The sequence below is a fragment of the Anabrus simplex genome, chromosome 1 (assembly GCF_040414725.1).
Source record: "Anabrus simplex isolate iqAnaSimp1 chromosome 1, ASM4041472v1, whole genome shotgun sequence".
Taxonomy (NCBI): Eukaryota; Metazoa; Arthropoda; class Insecta; order Orthoptera; family Tettigoniidae; genus Anabrus; species Anabrus simplex.
This window is the reverse complement of record NC_090265.1, coordinates 351,084,621-351,109,485: the sequence shown is the minus strand read 5'-3', so window position 1 is coordinate 351,109,485 and position 24,865 is coordinate 351,084,621. Positions and strand designations below refer to the sequence as shown.

The window sequence follows — 24,865 nt, the reverse complement described above, 5'->3', positions numbered from 1 at the left end:
TTCTTTTGATCCCTCCTCACACTGATCCCTCCTCACACTTCTCTTTACTTCCCTATACTTTGCAGCATATTTTGATTGCAGTTCTGCCTTTCTTGCTCGTGTCTTACATGCATTCATTGCCTCCTTTATCTATCTTCTCTCTGTAATGATTTCCCATGTCTGTTCAGTCATCCAGTCTTTTTTCCTCCTATCCTTAAAACCCAGGATATTTTCACTTACTTCCGTAAAGGCAGATTTAATCTTCTCCCACTTTCCTCAACAGTTTCATCCTCCACTTCAGCGAGTGCTTGAAATCGATTGTTTAGTTCTATCTTGAAGATGTCCTTCACCTTATCGTCATCCTTTAGCTTTCCAACATCATCATCATCATCATCATCATCCTAAACCATCTCCAGTTTCCCGGCTGTGGTATATGACCCTCCTCCATCTCATCCTGTCCTTGTACCATTCTTCCTCCACCAACTTGTCCCAATCATGACCTTTCAGCAGTACATCGCTCTTAACTAAATCTATCCATTTCCTTCGTGGCCTTCCCACGGGTCGTCTTCCTTCTACCTTTCTGTCAAATTCCTTCCTTGCAGTTCTGTTTACTGGCATCCTCTTCATGTGACCAAACCACTTCAGTCTTGATATCTGAATCTTATTGAGGAGAGAATCATCTATAGCTACTTCTTCTCTAATTTTCTTATTCCTAATCTTGTCTTTCCTGGTTTTCTGGATCATAGTGCGTAGGAATTTCATTTCAGCTGCCTGAAGCTCTGTTGGTCAGTGTTGTGGTTTCGAGACTGTATGTAAGAATTGGTGTATAATAGGACTTGTACAATGCCATTTTTGTTTTCATGGGTATTTGCTCATCCCACAGCAGGTGTCTTACCTGGTGGTAAAAGTGTGTTGCCTTATTGATTTGATTGTTCACCTCATGTTTTGCTAGGTTGTCATTTGATATAACGCTACCCAAGTATTTGAAAACTGGAACGCTGTCCAGTTGAGCTTCATTTAACATGACTATTGGTTCTGCTCCTTCCCCATACACTTTCATCACCACCGTCTTGGTCTTGCTGATGTTTAAACCATATTTCTTAAACTCCTCATTCCAGCTTTGTATTCTCTCTCCCAATTCCTCTTCTGAGTCACTCCAGATCGCAACATCATCTGCAAATGTGAAGGCTTTTATATCTCCATGTTCTTTCCTTTTAATAGATTTCATTACTACATCTATTACAATAATAATAGAAGTGGTGACAATGAGCTGCCCTGCTGCACTCCTCTCTTTGTTTCAAACCAGTCCAACAAACCACATCCTACTTGAATAGAGCTTCTGTTCCCACTATACAACATTTTCACTTTGTCTATGAGGCTGTCTCGCACTTGAAGTTCTTTCATGCATTGCCAAATTCTTTCCCTTGGTACACTATAATATGCTTTCTCAATGTCCAAAAATATTAGAAATAAAGGCTTGTTCCAACATCATACCGCTTCCTTATCTGTTCTGTCCTCCTTTTCTGTGCCTGGATCTTCATCCTAAAGTTTGCCACAACAAGATGATGATCACTGCCGATGTCTGCACCTCTCTTATTCCTGACATCCAACAGTGAATGCCTCCACCTTCGTCCAATCACCACATGATCTATCTGATTCTCTGTCCTATGATCCGGTGATACCCAGGTCACCTTATGGCAATCTTGATGTGGAAATACCGTACCACCAATATTGGGCATTAGATATGCAGAACATTTCAATGCCCAAAAGCACAATAAACACTCAGCCATGAGCATCCATATGAAAGACACCGGACATAGCTTTACCACAATCGAACAGGATCTCCAAATTTTAAAAAGACTAGATAAAGGCAGGCTCATGACCGAGTTCGAAAATTTATACATTTTTTTGGACCAAAAATATAATAAGAATAAGAATTTAAATGATCCAATAGACAACCGAAGCCCTCTTTACGAACAATTAATATTTTCGCTCAATAGTTTAAATCTGAAAGAAAAAAGACTTGTTAACATCCTCAAAACAAGCTCTCCAAGCACCCCCACTAAGCCGCTCAACTCATCACGCCCCTGTTCTCCCTCCAATACACACAACTCCTCCCCAAGCGCCAATCACATACCCACAGCGCCGCCTTCTCAAATCCACTCCCCTCCTCTAAGACGTCACACGTACAACACGAGGAGCAGGACATTAGCGACAGCCAGTGCTCCACAAACCTCCTAACAATTAGGTAACAGCTCAACAGCTTTCAAGGTAAATTTTTAACTTTCACATTTTTCATTTCTCAATGATTTCCCGTTTCTTTTCTCTTTCCGTCATTTCACTTAACTAATTAAGACAAATCCTCCATTTTCAGATTTCCCTCACATGTAGGACAGCCCAAAACACCGATTGCACTGCACAACATTTTCGACCGTTGCCCATTCAACCAACAACTGACTTTCCCACACTTCAACAACAAAATATACACAAATTTTTAGTCAACTAGGAAGAACCTAATGATGTTTTTAACTATCTTCATTTGAAGCTGGTGTTGTTTTAACTCTGTCTTAGCACAGCAAAAGCTGTTCACTTGCACTGTGCACTCCATTCAAATAGAGAGTGACCAACGGAGTTGACTACCTCATGAATCCTAGGGCGAATTATTTTGGTTGGAGCCAAATTACAAATAGACAAATTGGAATGTTTTACCTCATCAATTTTAACAATTAGAAATAAGTGTACAGTAATTATAAATTGTGTTTTATTTTGCCAACATTTGTATATACTACGCAGAACTACCATCGCACTCAATACCATACGGACTTTGATTACTTCCATTTTTATACTGTGCATATGATAACCTCATTTTAATATTAAGAAACCACTAGCGTATTTTACTATGTGTAACTAGTCTGTTGTTATTTCGTTTAGGATAGGACTTTGTACGTGTTTTTAATGTATTCTTTCTTACATATATTGTTCACAATTTCCAACCAGACGTCTGGTTTAATTTTGAGGTGCTTTGATATGACTGATGATGCCCCACATGGAGGGCGAAACATGTCTCCATTTTAACGATGTTTAACTAAAAATGTTAACATCCAGTAATGTATTGAATAGGTTGGAGTCCAATAAATTCTTTTATATTATTATTATTTAAATAGGATACGAATGGGTTAAGTCCTTTATTATCCTGGCCCACATTTGCATTCAAATCTCCTCCACTTATAATAACATCCTTCCTCTTCTGTTTCTTAATCGTGCTATGTAGATGCATATAAAATGGCTCTTTGGCTTTTTCCTTTGCTGTCTCAGTGGGTGCATAGCACACTATCATCACAACATTTCTGATATTGGTCTTGAAATGTGCCACTGTTATCCTTGCCGACACTGGAAACCACTCCATAAGGCTCCTCTTAGCCTCCTTGTCCATCAATATACCCACACTTTCACAACTCATTCCATTACCCTCAGGTCTTCCAGAATATATAAATGTAGCTCCATCATGGGTGATCAATTCCTCAAACTCACTCCATCTCACCTCACTTAATCCTAAGATGTTCAGGCCATAACTCTTTATACATGCCACTGCCTGTCGTAGTCTTCCACTTTCCCGCTGAGTTCTCACATTCCAAAATCCAATTTTTGTTACCTTTTTCAAGCCAAAAGTCGTCATCTTTGGATCAGTCCGGTTTCTCTTTGTTGATGTTTCTGTAATGGTTTCATTTAAGGTTGTGCGAGTTATTGGCCCACAGCACCTGAGCTTGGTGGTGGGGCTGCCACCTGAAGCTCCCAGGCATGGTGTTTTCGGTTGGGATTGTCTCCCTTAGCCTTTGAAGATCTCTCTTCACCACAAGGCAGTGGTTTCCGTCTTCATTTAACCCCAAGAGGAAGGGTTGCCTCCTCCGCCAACTTTGCCGTACTAAAGGTCTCCTTCTCTGCCTCAGCTGCCGTTAAGGACTTCACCAGAGCCCCGTTAGCCATTACTTTTCAGGGTTCCTGTAAGACCTTCACAGATACCGTAGCGGTCCTGTGGCACACAAGGTCCCCACTGTACTTCGCCCTTACAGGTTATCCCCTATTTCAGGGATGGCGAACCTATGCCACGCGTGTCACTAGGTGACACGCGAACACGATTTCGGTGGCACGCCACATGAACATAATAGTATTTTATATATACGTGTTGTACTACAGACAATGCATATCTTATAGTGTTTTACGTGTAAGAAATAAATACCGAAAATGTAAATACTAGTTCCATTCGGACGTGCAATATGACAATACTGCTACTCTGATATGTCTGAAAGTCAAGTGAGATAACAGTGTCGTTTTCTGGTGGTTTTGTATACGGACATCGCAAACATGTTTTCGGTGCCGAAAAGAACATAAACTTAACAAAAGTGGTGACCGTATTTTTCAAGAACTCTGGCATGTTAAAAAGATGTGTTGCCTGTGTTCGAAAAAAAATAAAATTGTATCCCCACATTTAATTTAAAGCGCAATTTCAAGATTGGTCATTCAAATGTTTGTTGCATTTCAAATGAAGAAAGAAGAGTATTCGTTTCACAAAATATCGAACATTACACAAAACAAACTAATTCTTTTGTATCATCTTTCCGGCCAAGGAATAATATCAGTGCGACTGTTATATCTGTCTCACTGCATGGTACAGCATGCATGACGGTGAGTTGTTGAAAGAAAGTTTCTTATTGACGTCCGACACATTATTTGAAAACTTCCCTAACAAACAACTAATAATTAACAAAATTAAAGGAACTGAACTGCTGTCAAGGATAGAATAATAAAAATGAGTGAAGAAGTTTCGGAGCAGTTGAAAGCTAATTTGGATAACACATACATGTATGCAGTATGTTTTGATGAAATCGTGAATGTGACCTTACAAACAAGGATAGCTGTTTTTTTTTTAATTTTTTTTTTTTTAAGATTTCCTCATGTAAATGTGATGAGGGAGAAATTAGTTTAATTGTTGAGCGTGCAAACTACAACATGAAAGATAATGAAGCTAATGAAGAAAGTGAAGTCCATTCGCAATATTAGTACTTTTGATTTTTATATCTAATAATACTTTTTTAGAATTTGTTTTATGTCGCACCGATACAGATAGTTCTTGTGGCGACAATGGGATAGGCTCAGGAGTGGGAAGGAAACCGCCGTGGCCATAATTGAGATACAGCCCCGCGGAACATGCAATCAAATGTATTTACGAGATATATGTATTATAAATATATAAATGAATCAGTAAATGAATAAATAAATAACATATTATGAAACTGGAAAGGAAGTTGCCGGGGGGGTGGGGTTCTAGGTTGTAGACATCCCTTAATGGAAAACAACAAGTGGCACAGTCAACAGTGGAGAATAATAAACCAGACTTAAAATGGCACACTACTTGGAAAAGGTTCGCCATCCCTGCCCTATTTCATACCGTTACCTGTCCCCAACGACATGGGCGAGGGGTTGGACTTATGGTGGACAGTATTATGTTTGGGGATTTTTAATGAGTATTAGTGAATACTCATTTGGAGCAGTTGAAAGCTAATTTGGATAACACATACATGTATTCAGTATGTTTTGATGAAATCGTGAATGTGACCTTACAAACAAGGATAGCTGGTGTTTTTTTTTTTTTTAAGATTTCGTCATGTAAATGTGATGAGGGAGAAATTAGTTGTAATTTTTTTGATGGAGTTTATTATGTTGTGTTTTAATGAAGCAGTATGTGATTTAACTAAGTAGAGCGAAGAGTGAAGAATCTTTGAGGTGTGTGTGTGATCGTTGCGTGGCTTTTCTTGCAATGTAAATTTGTATTGACATAAAGATTCTAAAATTGTTTTCAGTGTGTAAAATACATAATCTTTTTCACAATTTGCTTTATGTTGTATCAAAACAGGTAGACCTTACAGCAATGATGGGATAGGAAAGGGCTAGAAGTGGGCATGGCCTTAATTAAGGTACAGCTCCCAGCATTTGCTTAGTATGAAAAAGTGTAATATTTTAAGGTCTATGCTGGTGTCTGTGAAGTGGTGGGAGTTGTCATATATGTGCTTGCAGAAGGCTTCAGGCATAGAGAAAGAGATTCTGTATTCTTGATCCTCTTTTTCTATATCTTTTCTGCCTTATTGGAGGATTCAGTGCTAATGATGACTCCTACTATTTTATTGTCATTCCTGTGTACAAACCCTAGACAATTTTTAAAATGAAGAGTTATTTTTTCCTTCTTGCCCAAATACTTACCATAATTGATTAGACACTTGCCACCTTTGATCAGGATTGTGAAAACGACACAGCATAAATGGTTGGCATTTAAGTGTACTGATATGCGAGAGGTCCACTTGATACTTTATAGCTCTCATTTCGAAGACTAAATTCTACCACTCCAGCTAGGATTGCCAGATTTTTTACATCAAAGTAAGGGAAACTTTTGTATAATTAGCTTTTAATATATTAAAAAAATCCAATTTATGAAAAACGGAACTTATTCCAGGCCATGAACTTATTCATGTATCAACAGTTGGTCTTAGAGGAAAATACATCTTTCAATTCTGTTATGCCAAATTCTTGCTTTATCATCATCATCATCATCGTCAGGTTTCTGGATATACCTATTTAAATACCTATGTCCGAAAATCCCCTCTTAGAAGTATATTACGTCAGTCATCATTTTCATGATGCAGGTACAGTACATTGTTGAAAACTGAAGTAGCATACATAGGGCATGAGTGGTAGACATGTTTTTTAAATGTTCCCATGGTTTGTATACTTTTTGCTAGGGTTTTTGATTTACTGGGACTGCTCCCTAGCGTTTGAAATATTTCTAGAGCTGGCTGGATGTGCCATAGTATTCCATGAACCAAAAGAATTTAAGAACCCCTGCTCTATAGTCTGCTCCCTAATACAGAAATTGTTCTTCCATTTGATTTAGGTGTTAACACGAACTGCTGTTGAACTGATAGTTTTGTTGTATAGCTCTGTAATTCTTGAAGATGACTAAAGTGTTCTATAGTTTTTGCACTGAACAAGTTAGCCATGCGGTTAGGGGCGCACAGCTGTGAGTTTGTATTCAGGAGATAGTGGGTTCAAACCCCACTGTCAGCAGCCCTGAAGATGGTTTTCCATGGTTTTTCATTTTCACACCAGGCAAATGCTCAGGCTGTATCTTAATTAAGGCCACAGCCAGTTCCTTCCCACTGCTAGCTCTTTCCTGTCCCATCATCACGATAAGACCTAGCTGTGTCAGTGCGACATAAAACAAATTGTAAAATTGAATAGTTTTTGCTATATTTGTTACTTTTTTTACTAACATGTTCTTTCTCTATTTTTTCTTTTCAGCTTAAGCAGCAAGAGTACAAAGAAACTTCTTTCAACTGTGGACAGCATAAACATAAGTATTGCTTCCAGCACATCTCCCTTCCTTGCTATTGGGAAGAAAGTTAGAAGATTTATTGGACAGCCCCTACCATTTCCCACACTGGAGCTGGGAAATTTAACAAACCAGGTCTACAGGTATTGTTTAATAATTGATATATATATAAATGAAGCCTACATTACAAAATCCTAGAAACCACTGGTGAGGGTTTAATCCACGGTTGGATTTTGTTATTAACTTCTAAAATTGCAACAAACTTTAAATGTAAATGTGGTAAACTGAGATAGCCATGTTGGGCTTCGGAAGAACAACTTCTTGTAAGTATTTATTCTTCCCATGACCCATTCTAAAATACACTTACCTTGAAGAACCGTTAATCCTCTCTGAGTGCACAAGTAACACATTTGTTGGAGTTCAGTGACACTTGTTAAGGCGAATTGACTAACCTTTGCATTGTATTCTATGGCTTCTTTGTGGGTATCTGGAGTCTGGACTTTTCAGGTAATTGTAAATTCAGTTGTCAGCTCATTTCGAGAAAAGTAGAAGGGCAACATTAGCATGTTGCTACCGACCAAATCACTTACCACTCTAATAATTAATCTAGTATTGGTTTAATAATTGGGTTATTGGTGGTGGTAGTGGTAGTATAATATTAAAGAGAGCAAACTGTTAAGTGTTAATGTATGAAGTGATGGGGATTAGTTTTTCATCAGAAATGAAACGATGCAGAACCTTAATGCTGAGATGCAAAGTGGATGTAGAAAGGAAACTTCAGTGGAAGTGAACCTTAATTCTGTGATATCCAAACAATTAATTAATAGAAAAGTGGGAATCCGTATATAAGTGCTGTAGGATTCAGTACAAAAGTGATATTCCATTATTTACATGCACTATGTGTGTGTGTGTGTGTGGGGGGGGGGGGGGGGGAGAGCTTAGCATTATCATCAGGTAGCTTTAACAGTAATACAATTCCAAGAAGCAAAATACATCATTTCTTCTGCAAATGTTATTCTTTCTGTATAATGATTTGGTGTACTACAGAAGCTTTTTGCAATTTCACAAATATAATTTTTTATTTGTACCTTTTTGAAATAATGTTTCATTTTCTAGCTTAAACCCTACCAGTGGTTTAGTTTCTGCATATATTCACAGTTCTGTTAGTCACTGGGCTAATTTTCATTAAGATATTCAAATGAAAGAGGATGGCTATAACAGGGCAGATTAATATTATTATTTTGTTAGAAAAGGGATCATTTTGTTTACAAAACTTTCAAACCAACGATGCAAATTGATTTTAGAAAGAAAAATTAAGTGGAATTGAATCTTAATTTTGGAATATCCAAATATTTAATTATATTCTTAGAAAAGTGGAAATCCTTATAGAAATGGTGTCGTTTTTAGTATGAAAGTGATACTCCATTATTTACTTCACCAGGAGTACAGGGTGCACACAAAGTCTGTAGACCTCTATATTAAATTAAAACTGAAACTGACATGATATAAAGGTACATATACTCGTTATTTATTTATTTCTAATTACACCTTAGGAACCTAAAACATCCTTATGTGTCCCTCCAGGGTCTCTGCTCAGCTGAATTTGCTGCCATGTTCTGATGCTCGTATTAGGCAACATCCTTGGGGTCACTGTCTGGAAAGCTTTGTGCACTGCATTTTTCAGATCATCAGTTCCAACATACCACTGCTTCCTCACCTGTTTCTTGCTGTAACCCCTGAGTGCGTTATCGGGTGTTGTTAGATTAGGGCTCCTTGGTGGCCATGGAAGAGGAGCTCGATCAATTTCCGATCCTTGACCGATCCAGCTATTCCCAAAGACTGCGTTCAGACATTTTCAGACAGCCACTGCGTAGTGAGCCAGCGCCCCATCGTGTTGAAATCAAACAATGTTCAAAATTCCCATATTTTGCAGCTACGGGGTGAGCCAGTCATTAATCATCTGGAGGTAACTGTTCTTATTAACAGAACGATAAAAAAAGTAACAGCCAAACAGATGTGTTTGTGTCAATCTGGTCCAGATCATGACATAAGGTGGGTTTTGCTCGATTTCTCGAAAAAAGAAACTTGGATTTTCTTTTCCCCAAAAGTAAACATTACAACTACGGGAGCTGCAATAAATTGTACATTTATCAGTGAACATAACTTCTGCCTTCTGAGCCGTTATTTGGAATTGTTGCAGCATCTGACCACAAGCATCAACACGTCTATCAAATCATCTGATAATTCGACACCTTATTTTCAGATTCACTTTGATGTGTTTCCTCATGGTTGATTTCAGTATCCCCAACTCCGACACACATTTCCGTATGGATTTGACCGGATATTGTTCAATAGATTTTTCCATGTCAGCACAAAGTTCAAGTCTGGTGGATGGTCTTCCGCTTCTCGGCACATTGCAAACGCCCGTTTAAAAAGCTTTCTTTTCCCATACTAACGTCTTCTACGTCAATGCTGCTTTCACAAACCGCGCAGCAAAATCGTCCCTCACATTTTAAATTGATTTACCACTAATTTTACACTTGTGAATCCACACAGCGTTGAGCAAATATTCCTCAATCGTATAATCACTTGTATCGGCCATTCTTTCAATATCTTGGCACCAACTGCTGTCAACAGTGAAACTCAATAACAGTGGGTATCTGACAATAGAAATAAATAAATGATGAGCAGGGGTATACAGACTTTTTGTGCACTCTGTACACTGTATTATGAAAAAATAAGCATGTAACCCCTGCCAAGGACACTAAACAATTTGATTTAAAAAGATATCTGGACACCTACTTGAAACTGTCCTGTAAGTGTTCCTCAGATATTCTCCCCAGAGTGACTTAAATACAGGGTGGGTGCCTGCCCACCGTTGGCCATTATTACTGCTCAAACTGTGTGGGAGAGGCAATCTGCTAGGTGTTGGAAATTCTCCAAGTAATATATTCTTCCTACAGCATTGTAACAAGCGTAGTTGACATTGTTCATTGGGGTCTAGAGCAAAGTCGCCATTCTAGTTTATCCCAGTGATGCATATATGGATAAAGAAGAAATTCCACCTTATCAATACTGTTTATTGTAAATGACTTACATCAGTACCGGTTTCCACTTGTAAGTCATTTACCATCTCTGAAATGGTCTTCTGCTGTGGACATACACCATTTCCAGTTCACAATCACATCCTCAACAGTTGACTTGGGACAATCTACATGGGTTAGAAATAGCTTATTGATCAGCGATGTGGCAACCAATAACCATTCTCCTTTCAAAGTCGCTAAGCTCCCTTACTCCACCCATCAGCAGGTATAGCACTGTACAACATCGAGCCCTCAGCTGCCTTTTATAGCAGCAATGGAAAGCAATGAACCGAATGTCCCAAAGTTTCAATCTCACCTTAGGCACGCCTACAGTGGTTGTTCTCCTGGCTTCTACCATACAAGCTTCTTACTGGAACCACGTCTGCCATCATTTTGATGCTTTCAGTCCACTCTGATGTTGAAAGGCCTACCTTTTGTGCGAACCACGTATTTCCTTGAGGGTGCTGTGCTTAGAGGGCAATTCCTTTACCTTTTTTAGGAAGGGAGCATCATTTGTTACTACTACTACTACTACTACTACTGCTGCTGCTGCTGCTGCTGCTGCTGCTGCTGCTGCTGATTTTACAATTATTTGTCCTTGACTTCTCAGTGCTATGCACTCATCATCAAAATAATATGCTAATTGTTCTTGCTATCAGTAATTCTGATATTTGTTGTATTTCTTACCATTTTCCTTAAGGCTGTCAGCTGCACTGCAAGTATGGCCTGACCTGGATCCTACTCATAACAAGAAACAATCACTTCGAGTGTTATATCTGCTTTCCTCTGAGGGAAAGAAAGCCCGTCGTGACTTGATAGCAGCTGTGGAGCTGCTTAAAACAGGCTCAGGAAGGGCTGTAGAAGGTATAGTATCATCTTGTAGTTCTCTTAGAGGTAGGAAAAGTTATTGAAAATACTCCTTTGATAAATGAGGACCGTTTTTTCAAAACTCGCTCCTTGCAAAATCATAATTTTTCAGGAGAGGCAAAAAACTGGTTAGACAATAGAGTAAAAAGGATAATTTGACAGAGTACATCTTAAACAGTTTATTTGTTAGTTACAATCTGATATAAGTATAGTCAAAAGCACAAATTTGAATAGTTTGTCCAAAAAAAGATAGGGGAAAATGTTCGTTTTTTTCAAAACTCGCTCATTGCATAATCCTATTGAGTAAAACTTTCCTCCACAGCATATATAAAACAAATTCTAAAACATAAAATGTCAGAATTTACACACAGACATTATCACAATACTATAAATGAAGAATAGTAGTGGTAATAGTATATACGATACCAGTGTTTCAAAATTTAACAGACATAAAATTAATGAATCTCTGTCTTTATTGACTAGACCTCTTTATTTCTCAATCAGTTTCCCGAACTTCTGTATCCTCCATCATACCACTTACATTCAGCTTGTTCTTGGTATGTCTCTTAAGAACCACTTCATAGAACTCCTTAGCTTCCCCAGGTATTTGTACGAATTTCATTAACTTTGCCATATCTTGGCTCTTTTCCTTACTAACGTGATTTACTATTTTCATTTTTGGAGCCAAGTCAATTTCTTTGAAGGAAATCTTTCCTTTATTGAGTATTTCTACAATGGTTGATTCACCACTGTATGTGTATCGAACAGCGACTTGTACCTTGAAGTTTTCATGTTTCCTGTATTGAATGATGCTGGTTTTGTGATGTTGAAAGGTCCCTTTCAAAATCTTTCTTGATTTTGCCTTCAGATCATAGATGTTCCAATCTCACTTGTTCGTGATCACTGAGTAGGCTATGATACTCTATAGGTGATGCAATCTCTTCTTTCTCTCTGTATTTTTTCTCTACGTTCCCGAACACTCGATCTGGCGGCAAAAAGCTATGACCTCGAATCGGAAAATAATGTCCAACTGATGTGAAAACTTTAGACTTTTTGAGGAAACGTGCCACAGATGCTAATAAAATACTATTCTTATTTTGGGATACACAGGAGTCTGAAAATAGCCTGATTTTTTTATATATCTAGCCCCTTCCTTGCAAAGATTATTTTCTAAGTGCTCAAGATAGTCTTTTATACCCAAAGCCATTTCATTCGCTCCACGACCCCCCCTCTGTCTCCAACCATGTATAAAAGAAAACTTTACTTTTGTCCAGTTGCTTTTATTTGTCATGACACAAAGATTATATAACCATGCTTGTCTCAAGTAAAATGCTTCCCCTATAGATAATTTAGGAATGGGTTAATTTTGTTGCATGTCAAATATAACATCAACATGACTATCATCCGTTTCTTTAAGTATGGCAAAAAATTTATTAGCTCATGCTTTGTGTAATTTATAATCAATACGAGCCTTGTTCCTTACAACATCATTTTTCGTATCTTTAATTATCAATAAAAGTTCTTTACATGTCGAACATGTATCTGAGTGTGGATTCCCAAAACCTAAATAGAATTTTGTATAGAAAATTTGCTTGTACTTTGAGATTGAACATTTTGATTTCCCTTCTAAATCTCTTTCTTTGCAGAACTGAATGTACATTTTATTGATATTAAGGTCCGGATACCAACATTCATACATTAAAAAAACAATGGAATCTCACATGTCAGCAAAATATCCAGCAGTCTAGCGACGTTTGCTGTAATGAGCGAGTTTTGGTATACCGCATATCGTAGTAATGAGCGAGTTTTGGGAAAACGACCCATATTTAGCAGCTTGTTGTGATGACAATAAACAACTTTTGCTAAAACCAGTTTAAAGACATGAAAGGCAAGTGACCTAACATGCATGTCCCGTATATAACTCAATTCACCCCATTTTTGCAATGAGCGAGTTTTGAAAAAACGGTCCTCAAATATAGATGGGCAGTTGTTAAATTAAAAGAAACTCTTGTCACTGATCCTTTATAGCTCTTATCATTACTGTTTCAGTAACACATTGGAATTAGATAAACCTGCATTGTCCCACTCATCTCTTTCTCTGCTTTCCCATCTGCTTCCCAACTACCAGTACTTCCTATGCAACCCTCCCACTGACATATGAGGAACCTTGGTGTTGTTAGTCGCTTAGTCACTTTCGACTCTCCGTGACCCCATAGACCAAAGTGCGCCATTTCTTCCTCTCATATACTATTTTCAGAAGTCTTTCTAAATTGAGAGCCGTGGCTTCTTTGATGAGGAACCTGTCTTACTCCAAAGTTGCAAAAGCACAATAATGATATTGAGAGTGCCTTATAATGTCCATTTCATGGACAGTTTACATGCTGATGAGAAACCTAATCTACAAGAGGATGATGGGAAGTTAATCTTTGAGTGAGGCAGAGAGCAACTGCCTCTGAATCAGAAGATGATCTATAGGAAATATGAGTTAGATTGTACGAATAGGCTAACATCAGAGGTCACAGAATGATGGGCAATGTGATGTTCCATGAACAGCAAATGAGGGATGAATCCTTGCACTTAAATACAAAGGTTCACTCCATCTGAATCAAAAGCGAACTCCATTAAGACAGTCATATATATAACCACTTGTGAAAAATGCACATTAAATCACCTCGCTGTACACATATGATCATCCTGAATGGTTTATCACATCGGTGAAATTTGCTTTTGAACGTCTGTAATCAGTGTAATGACTCATCCTTCACTCGCTGCTCATGTTGCAAGTTAAAAGTATGCTTTGATCATTTTGTGAAATATAACTAATATCTTGTATACAACATCTTTCTATTCCGAGGCAGATCTTTTTCACTTAAAGATAAATTTACATTGTTCTCCTGGAGACAAAGTTTTCCATTAGCAGCTAATATTGCACATATAATCTAGACACTGTGTGACACTTCCAATGATATCAGCAATATAGAGTTTTCCTAACCTAACTTATTAAAAATGATATGAGTAATTTTGTTACTATGGGGCCTAAAGCTGTGTCCTGCGTTACTTGCACTGACTTGTGTCTTTTGTTGCACCATTCTTCCATAACCTGATTCCTTCATGTTTACAAGAGTTTAGAACTTTTTATTACTATGTTGTAGGACTGTCGACCTTGATACAAAGTCCTTCATTCTTGGTCATCCTCATCTTTGTTGTCTTCATAATCTTATTATTGCCTGTGCATATTACATGAAGATAACTGTAATTTATCTACAAGTACATGTTGCCTGTTTCACATCTGTCACTATTTTAAATCAGTCTATTTTTTTTTTTTTTTTACAGAAGCCCAACTTATCATTGACCATGTGGAAAAACAGGTCATGTCTGCTGACTTGATTGACACTTCCAGTGACACAGGAATCCCTACGAGCAAAGTATCGCTTAACGACTGTGCAATGGTCAAACTGTGGCCATTCCAGGAGTTGTTGTCTCTCTTACTGAGTGCTGCATTTATGAGAGAAGTATTCCAGTTCAGGATGAATGAGAATAATGGTACTCCATGTGAAAATGTTAATTCTAGTTTTCCAGATTCAAGGATAATTGACAAGAGTAAACAGTCCAATATTGCAAGACAACTAGCAGTTGTTCTGGAAAATTTAGCTTCGATTCCACCAGTGTTTGTGGGTCTTGCTAGACAACATTCTGTTAATACTGCGTCTGATCAGCAATGTGTTCTGGAGCTTCTCATGTGGCATTTAAAACACAATGCCCTATCCCCTGCTCGAAGTTTCTCTCAACACTGGCTGACATGGAATCCAGCAGAAGATATAAATAATGATTCAGTAGCTGAGGTTATGAACTCTATGGAATCATCAGAGGTGAGCAAATTCTGATACTCTTTATCACACCTGTAATGTGCAGTGGGAAGGGGAGAAACAAATGTGTACAGTAGTTGCTCAAAAGAAGAATGAGCGCATGGTATTGCATGTACCTCACATTTAATATTTTATCAGGTTTAACTTTAATTATTATCAAAATATAATTCACTTCCGATGTAGATACAAAGCATGAGGATACCTGCAACAGACGTTATATCTATAGGTTCAGTTGGTTCTGAGAAACTTGTACATGTGAAGAACGTACAGGGAGGGTAGGGACACGCATTCACCAGGTTAATGAGATCATTGAGTTTGAAAGTTACTCAGAATAATTTGAGTGATGTCCAGAGAGATGTCACTTGTACTTACATGTGAACAGTCCTGCAGATGTGAATCAATTAATTGTGATTGTGTTTCATTCTCAAGGTATTTCATAAGCAAGGCCCACATTTTGATGATATGATGTCATCTTTTAACTGGTGCATCATACACATTTGCTAACTTATTTATAAATTCTGATTTCAGAAATGCGTATTTATTAAGTCATCGTCATTTTTACTTTTAGGATTTTTTTTTTTCAATTATATCTCATTATTTTGTCATTTTCAGCAACTTTAGTTAAATTCTTGTTTTAAAGTCACTTTTCTTTGTTGTGTATTATTATTTAGTCATTCTTGTGCATTTACGTTGGGTAAGCAACATACCTGAATATCATCTAAGCTTTTAATAAACAAGAATACGCAAACATCAAAAGCTTCAGTACTCAATTCAAAAACTGTGAAATAAAGTAACCTTCTACAACCCTTATCAAAACCCTGTGGAAATCATATCCCTAGAGAGCAACGGGACATTGCTTCTAATCTCGAATGGCTTGCAATGGCAGTGGGAGGTATTGTCACTGTAGTAGGTACAAATTCACATTTAAGTTAGGTTGTTGAAGTGCCTGAGTATTAACATATATATCCATACTTGTTAGTTTTGTTTTACATGATGCAAGTTTTTATTCGTGTGTGAATCACTTCAAGTATTAGAATGCCAAAGATAAAGGCTTTAGCTGGGGAAAAATATTTCACAATTTTGGTGATTTCTGCAGATGGTCAGATACCTTTCTGAAAAATATGTGAAGTGAAAGGGGCAGCAAATACAAGATTTACCATTCAACAGAAATTCACAGAAGTCTTTCATCACAATATGGGGACAATGTTTTGCTACAACAAAGTGTTTACCAGTGGATTGAACCATTCAAAAGGGTGTTGCATGAGCATGAAAGATGAGGAAAGATCCGGGCATCAATGTGCAGCCGTAACTGATGCCAATATTGAACAAGTGCATGATATGATCCTGAATAACAGACGAGTGACTGTTCTATGAATTTTCACTCCTGATACACCCTCAGACCACAGAAAACGGATTATGGAACGTTGTTCTTCCTTGGTGCAAACAGAGAGTGGAACGGCCATCTTTGCATCACAACAGTGCAAGCTGTAATGATCTGATAATGCTGAAACCTACCACAGACCTAGACAACGGTGCCGTCTAGCGGCTGGTGAGCACACAACACCATAGGGTCAACCTACAGTAAAGACAAATAGAGCAAAATTGCAGATACTTATTGACTTGCCTTCGTATTATAAGTATGAATAGTAACGCTGTTATTCTAGTTCATACAACAAAGGTTGAATTGAAAGAAAGGATCTCTGAGACAGTTTTTTACTTGCATGACAGGAATACTTAATGTTATTTAAAGAACACCAGGTTGAGAACACAGTCTACATTAAATGTAAACTCAGTGACAGACCATTGTGGGCAGAGCAGGCTACAAAAAACAGGGACTATGATCACTAGAGCCAAAATTTCCATGCACTATAAAATCTCAAAATATGCATGCATTCATGCGCTATCATATGGCAAAACATGCACAATAAACTGGAAAATATGCAGTATCAGAATTCAGTTCCTTTTGAAACTTTCTCCAACAACTAATATCTACAAATTGTCTTGATGTAAGCTCACCTGTTTATCTGTCAGCACATTCAAAAGCATTCTGCGTCACAAGACATGACAGGTCCATGCTTAAATGGAGGCATTTGTGACAAAGTGAGGTCAAATTGTATGTCTTTTGCATTTTCACCACACTACATCTTTTATAAGCTTGACGAATGCAATATCAGTATTTGAACAGAACACTTCGTTCAATCTATCTCTACTTGCTGCAGCTACTTCTCTGTGCGATGATTGCAGACACATATGAATGTCCTCAATAAATAGTAATGATTGCTTGCTGCGATAACAAAGACGTGTGACGAGTGAGAGTTCTGGGTAGAAAATTCCAGGAAAACAACGGAAGGGGGTTCAGTGAAAATCCAAGGTCTGTAAGCTGCTATCTCAGTAACGCGTCGTTAGACAAGTGTGATAGAAGTTTTGATTTTTTCATCTAATATAGACAAAAAAATGAGCCGTCAATGCGTAATGCACAATTTGCGGTTCAATTTATAGCAATGTATAACTGGGACACTTTGTTCCTAAGAATTACAGAGATCGACATAGGGCCTTCCAGCTTAGTCAATGTTTACTCAAGCAACAGATAAGAAAGTGCTTGGTTAATTGGATTATAGGACCTCTACCATATGTACTAACTTTGGTTGCAACATAGAATGCCAGGAATACATTCTCTCCGTCTTTTAATAATAGACATGCTGTATACCATGGAGAAACGGTCCCAAATTCTGCAAACCAACATTCATAAAAGGCACTATCATGCAAATTAATTTTATATATGTGCCAAAGTTAGAAGAAAAGTCATGTTATTCAATATTAAACGTCCAAATATTAGCTATTAAATCCAAAATATTCAAAATATTAATTATGCATGAATTTTCTCCTAAAAAGGCCAAAACTTGCAAACATGCAGGGAAAAGGAACGGTTATTTGGAATCGTTAAGCCATAAAATGAATATTTGCAAAGTTTGAGAAGTGTAGCTAGCTTATTTAAAAACATGCATTTGCATTGAAATCTGGGCTCTAATGATCACACTAGAGGATAAAAACTTATTCCTCATTTTCATACACTGCCATTTGATAGATGAGCTCCCTCCATTTCAACCCTAGTTCATCCAGATCCATGGCTTTTCGGCCATAGACTAGTTTGTTTCTGCTTCATCTTCTGGGGCAGGCATCTGCATTTCTTAACACATTGGCGATTATGAGACCTGCCGGCGGGCTATGCTGACCTCTAACTTCTGGACAGTGACACCCGCCTTTGGGTCTCTTAACGCATTGTATGTAATGGATCAGCACCACTCATCGCTCACAGATTGTGGTTTTGTACTTTCCGCTTCATCTGAACATAAGACAAACTAACTTCTTATAATGTGAGACATATAAGGGGTACATTAGGAGATAGGATAATTAAGAAATTATTCAGTATGCATGTTCCATGCATTACAGCCTTTTTTATAAGAATAGAAGTGGTATAAGAAATTCTTTGACCAGTAGTCCAGTATTTTAAGGTACCTAACTGTATGTATGTATGTATGTATGTATGTTGGGTATTCAGCCCATAGGCTGATTGGATCCTCAACAGGTTCACCATTAGCTGTCATAGATGGTCTAGGTGTCACTGAAGAGGCGTACTAGGGAAATGAGGAGTGAGGTAGTTTCCCATTGCTTTCCTCACTGAGCCAGAAGTTGCTATTGCACATCAGTCTGCCAAGCCCACTGAAATGTGTGCACCAACCGACCCTATGAGCGACATTTTCACACCATTCATAGCAGGGACTGGCTGCAGGTACCTAACTAGCTCCATATAAATAATGAGTGCAAAAATGTTCCACAACTCAGGCTCAGTTACATCTGTCCTTTTTTTTTTTTTTTTTTTTTTTTTTTTGGTGTTTCTTCCTTTGTGATTTGTTTCCACCCATATCAAATTAATTTCATTACCAATTAGACCTTTGAAAAACTTTACAATACTACCTTCGATCGAAACAAACAATACTGCATAAAGACCGCCAATTTCAGTGAGGTCACCTGTGGGTCACAGAGTGCGCGCCAGCCCTGTACATTTCTTGTGGACAAGGAGCACCTTAATGCCTCAAGGCCATACTTACGATATATAATAATCTACTCTGAAAACTGTGAAGGAAGTTAGTGGGACGTAAAATAAATAGCATTATTATTATAATAATAATAAAAGGAAGTTTTTGTCTGTCTGTGTGCAATGCCCAGCCAAATTTACAGTATGTGGAGATCTGACATTTTTAACATAGGTAGATGGAAGGGCGTCCAAACGCACCTCGAAGCTGGATTTTTAATTTTTGGTTTTGTTGGCGAGTTGTGAATAAAAAAATGGCGGAAAATGTGTGTTGGGATATGACAATATAACGCACTGTCGCCAGGATTAAATGCATAGGTTCATTATCACTAAGCATCGTACATAAGATAGGTCAATCAAGTCAATTAAGTCCATGGCGTAGGAAGCCATTTTCAGTCCCCGACATGAGGAGTCTGTAATATCTGGAACTGTTTGTGTGTATGTGTTCAATGTCCAACCAAATCTACAGCACACAGGGATGTGAAATTTTTAACGTAGGCATATTTTTAGATGAATCTTTATACAGATGAAGACCTGCTTTTATGAATTAGTTATATTACTTTTAATCATTTTTATTATTTATATATTTATTATATAGCAACACTTCCTCAGTTTAGAGGTTGCCTTAAACACAAAGTATACTTAATACCAACTAATGTTGTGTAATGGAAAAAAATAAAAATAAAAGTGTATTGAATGTTAAAGAAAATTACCAAAGATGATTTCTAATACTCAAATACCTTGAAATCTGTGCTGACATGTACCAGAAACATCAGGTTAGGGTACTTTACATAGAAGTTTTTACAATTGTTGCAAAATTTTTCCAATTTTATGAATGTTTTCTTCATGGTATATACTTGTTAGATGTATATAATTATGTGATATTTACTTGGATTCTTGTTTAAGAAGTGGGCTTTTTTTTTTTCTTTCAGGATGCTTTTCCTCTCCATTGCCCATTGTTAACTGAACTTGTCACTGGGCTAACCCTGAAAGACTGTCCTAGTGGAAGCTCATCAGTTGCAGATTTTGTGGCTACCTCAAGTCTCGGTTCCCAGCAGTCTAGCAGACACATCCTGAGAACTTTACAAGAACTGATCTGGAGGAATATTGCCACTCTGACATCACCAGAGCTGGATTACAAGTAAGATAAACTGAAAATACTTGTTTCAAAGGAAGCACACAAGATAGTCCAATTCTTTTTACTATATGTGAGATTTTTCAGTCCATCAAAACTAATTCAAATTAAATACAATTAGAAAAATACCTTGGAAATGTTCAGTAACAGTTTATACCCGAAGAAGATATAGTTTTTCAGACTGAAAAACCTCACAGTTATAGACGTCCTAATTTCAGGCAGGGATATTCTAAATGTAAAATGAAAAAAATGAGTTTTAGTTTGTGTTTTATTTGGAAGAAAATAATCCTACATAAAATATCACTTTGTTTTAAAATAACGCACAGTAATCTTCACCCCTCTATGTAGTGATGAAAATTCAACACCTTATCTTTGTAATCACATGGAAACCATTGAGCGATGCTAGTTTTCCTCCAGAAGCCTTATATGTTACGATTAAAAAATCTTGTTAGCAAGCTTTGAAGCGTATAATGTCTAGCTCGCTGTCTATAAGTAATGGTGTAGTGAAAAAAGTGTAGAGCCAATTCTGTGTGCACCACAGTTAGGTTATGTCTGGCATTGCTAAACGATTGTCCCATCTTCTTTTCTCCTAAATTCTTGGTAAACATAGCTGTTGTAATGTAGTGCAACCTTATCCTTGTTAGTTGTCAGCACTTCATCAGCATACTGTACAAACTACATTGGATAACTTTCACAACAGAAATGACTGTGTGGTATGGGGTGAAGTGTAGGGACGGTGAACATTGGAATTTCCAGGTTCATCATCAAACTGCTTAAAAGGTAAAGGGAACTGCAATGTACATTGCATATGAATGCACAATTTAAATACGTATACGGCTTATGGGCAGTTTGGTAACACAGTCACCTTAGCGAGATGTCGTACAGTGTATAAATAAATCATCAAATAAATAATACCAGTATATGTACTATGCATGGCTTGTTGGTAGTTTGACAACATGGTTGCGAGGCAGTGTACAGTTTATTCACCACTGACTTGTTATGAGTTCTCATTTGAAATACTTAAAGTTTTAAGTTATCGTTTGTCCGCAGCATCACCTGGAAATATCAGCACCGCACACACTTGTTCTCTAGTGTGGCTTTCAAAGCCTTACAACCAGGGATTTGATATTGGAACGTGCTGGCAAACTAAGACAAAGTGAGCCACTAAGAATCTGTTTCACGAAAAAGAAAGTTAATATTTGTTCTTATCAATGGTAAACATAGAAATAAATGCATTCTTTTTCTCATAACATTGTCATGAAACCAACCGTCTGTGATTGTGGGCCACTTTCTTGTGGTTTGCCATAGTACATAATCAAACATTCTGGTATTGGGAAATTTATGAGTTTGTACAGCCCTGCTTGCAACCATTGTACTTCACCTCAAGTGGCCTCTCCATGTGCTGGGGGTATGTGGGTTTTCCGTTTTGTTTTTATTGAGTACCAAAGTATTGACTGCTCTGGAATGTACAGATGCATGTGTTTGTTTGTGAGTGGCGTGATTACTGTAGACATATGTGCGTGAGAATTTAAGGTTTATTTTGTTTTTGGTGTGTTTGCAGAAATACTTTGTTTTTGAATACAATAATACTGAACAACCCACAAGTTTTCTACTGGATTAATGTCTGGGAAGTTCCTTGGCCACTCTAGGATACAAATATCTTTTTCTTTCTCTTTCTTCACTTTTTTTGAAGTATGGCAAGAAGCCAAATCTTGCTGAAAAGTTCTGTCACCATCTGGAAATCTCTTCTGGAGCTCACTAACAACTCTCCTTTTCAGTATTTGGATATACTGGTCATATTTCATCATCCTGTTAACTAGTACTGATGATCACATTCCTTCATGCATGGAATACCACCAAAATATCATCTTCTGTTGGGAGTTATTGGCTCATTCTTCGCTTGAACCCTCTGCCCCTGCACTTAAAAGTGATTCTCGTCAGAGAAAAGAACTTTCTTCCAGTGTTCCATTGTCCAATCCTAATGACTACATGACCGCAGGAGATATTTCCGACACATTTGTCCTGTTGGAAGGTGTTTATTTACAGGTTTGCAGGCTTTTCTTCCAGCTGCCAGAAGTCTATGATGAACATCAGAAACATCAGATTCACTTTCCTTTCCCCTAATTCATGAGCGAAGTCCACAGCAGTAAGGCTGAGGTTTGATTTGCTTCTTCTGAGGTGAAAACGTTCATCATTTGGCGTCATTCTTTCTTTCCTGCCACAGTTGCCCGTTTTCTTTGGTGAAATTGAGCCAGTCTGTCTGTGCCACTGAATAATTTTATTTATAGTACCTACACCGACACCAGTTTTAGTAACTTCTGTTTGTGTCATGGAAGTATTCTAAGATAATGCTACAATCACATTACGCTTCCTGGGAGTCGTATCCATTGAAAACGTAGGTATTATGAATCACACAAGGAAATTTAAAAATTCCTCAAAGTGACACATATCAAAATAAATACATTTTTAACATAAGACAGTCATCCCACAGATTAATTACCCATGAATGATAGTGCATAGAATGCATAGAGTGTGTGAGATCTAAGGAATAAGCAACCTGCAGCACTGTTGCCAACCATTGATAAAAATTAAAAAAATTAGTGTTCCAATCTGTCTTTCTTGCTCAGGTACTATATTTGTGTTTTAGTTTAGTGGTATATAAGTTCTTTGATAAATTGAACCAAAAGTTGCTTTGAGCATTTTCAGCTGGTTCAGTTTTTCTACTGTACTGTGTGTCAGATACTTATTGGTTTTTTTTTTCTTCTCCTTTTCTGTGCTATAGACTAAACGATGCACAATGTGCAGCAGTAGTCCTCCAGCACTTGATGCAGGGCCTCCGTGAAGCTCTGTCTGATGTAGACATCACGAGGGAAGAAGTAGCTCACTCACCAATGGAGGAAATTGTCTCTAAACTCCATTCCTGTATCAGTGAGATGGAGGAGTTCCCTGTTTTAGAGGTGAACCATTTTACAGAAGCCCTTCGTAAACTAGCAGTTGCAGCTGATTCTTTAAAACGGGATAAGAACAGTGAACTTGAGATTCTGCTATTGACTGGAGAAATTTGGACCTTGCTCGGATATGTTCAGATCACACTGTTCTCCAAGTTTGGAACTTATGATCCTGTGGAGAAGAAAGCCCTGAAACTACGATATGCAACTGAAGAGGTAAGTTGTGGATTTTCCATGATTGCAGTTGTGGTACTTTCACTTAGTTCTAAGAAACTTGTCTATAAATATTGAAGATTTATAATCATAACAAATGAGAGATGATACATCATTTGGAAAGTATTTTGTGCATGCTTTGTGAAACTTGTCAAATACAGTTGTAACTCGTGGCATGTAGTAGTAGTAGTACTGTACAGTGGAAGAGCTCTAAGCCATTTGAGGCTCGACTTGGACGTGAATTCAGATCGTATTTCTCAATGTTTCAACCCTTCATTCTTCATTCCTTACATTCCTTCCTTACATATGAAACACCAGTGTTCTGATTTGGAATATTTTTTGTTGAAAATATCTATTATTCTCTCTTTCTGTTAAATTTCCTGGGAGACATTCTGCACACTTACACCGAGTGATTTGCCTACTATAATAAGGAATCCAATATTATTTTCATAGGCTCATTTACATAAAATAGAGTATGGAAGCAATATCATTCACATGTTGCACATTGGCTCTTTTTGTATGTCATGAATGATACATTTTCTGTAAATATTGTATGAGAATAATTGGGCCTGCAAATTGTTACAAAATACAACCATATGCATCAAAATGGCGATTTTAGTTGTAGAAAAAGTTGAAAATTGTTTATTGTTTATAGTTTTTTCTTCAGTTGTAATAATTAAGCAAATCCACCAATTGGTGGTATAATCCAATGAATTGTAAATATCATGTACAGTCGAACCTGCCCCTAACAGAATTGCACGGGCCCTAAACATTTTCCTTACTACTTTCACTACAAATGCAAACTGAAAAGTACAGTATAATGTTTCACCTTTTCCTAGTATTTGTGTACTTTGTTCTGCACATTAGTGGGCTTGGAGGCCTGGCTTTCTACTACCATTCTTGCTCCACATATCACTTGAAATAATTCTGAATCGTTTTAGTTGGTGGAAAGTCTTGCAGATCTTCCAAGTGTTGAAAGGCCTCTCGATAGTTCTTAACTTTTGATTTCCGGTGATGTTCTGTGGAAGCTTTATCATCTGACTCTTGCTCCTGTATTTCTTCGCTCTTTTGTGGATAATCAGCAATGCATTGATCAATGTCTCTAAGGTTAGCTTCATGATCGCATTCCTAGTTCTCCTCTCATATTTTACTGAAGTTGGGTAGGTCTAGCCTTTCTTGAAGATTCTCAGAGTCGTCGGCAGTGGCTAATTCTTCTCCAGCATTCGTACACTTGAAATTTGCTTTCATGAAGCAAAATTGTACCGTGCCTGGTAGAACTTGCCTTATTGCTTCTGGAATC

General features: G+C 37.6%; 1 protein-coding gene across 1 annotated transcript in view; it reads left to right on the top strand.

The window, feature by feature from the left end:
- Positions 1 to 4,656: 4,656 nt before the first annotated feature.
- LOC136866542 (midasin) overlaps positions 4,657 to 24,865 on the top strand; it is a 191,148-nt gene continuing 170,939 nt past the window's right edge. Inside the window, exons 1-6 of the mRNA XM_068226582.1 lie at positions 4,657 to 4,662; positions 7,330 to 7,385; positions 11,144 to 11,307; positions 14,644 to 15,179; positions 20,202 to 20,410; positions 23,187 to 23,568. Coding sequence (XP_068082683.1) covers positions 4,657 to 4,662; positions 7,330 to 7,385; positions 11,144 to 11,307; positions 14,644 to 15,179; positions 20,202 to 20,410; positions 23,187 to 23,568 — 1,353 coding nt within the window. The remainder of the gene's footprint in view (positions 4,663 to 7,329; positions 7,386 to 11,143; positions 11,308 to 14,643; positions 15,180 to 20,201; positions 20,411 to 23,186; positions 23,569 to 24,865) is intronic.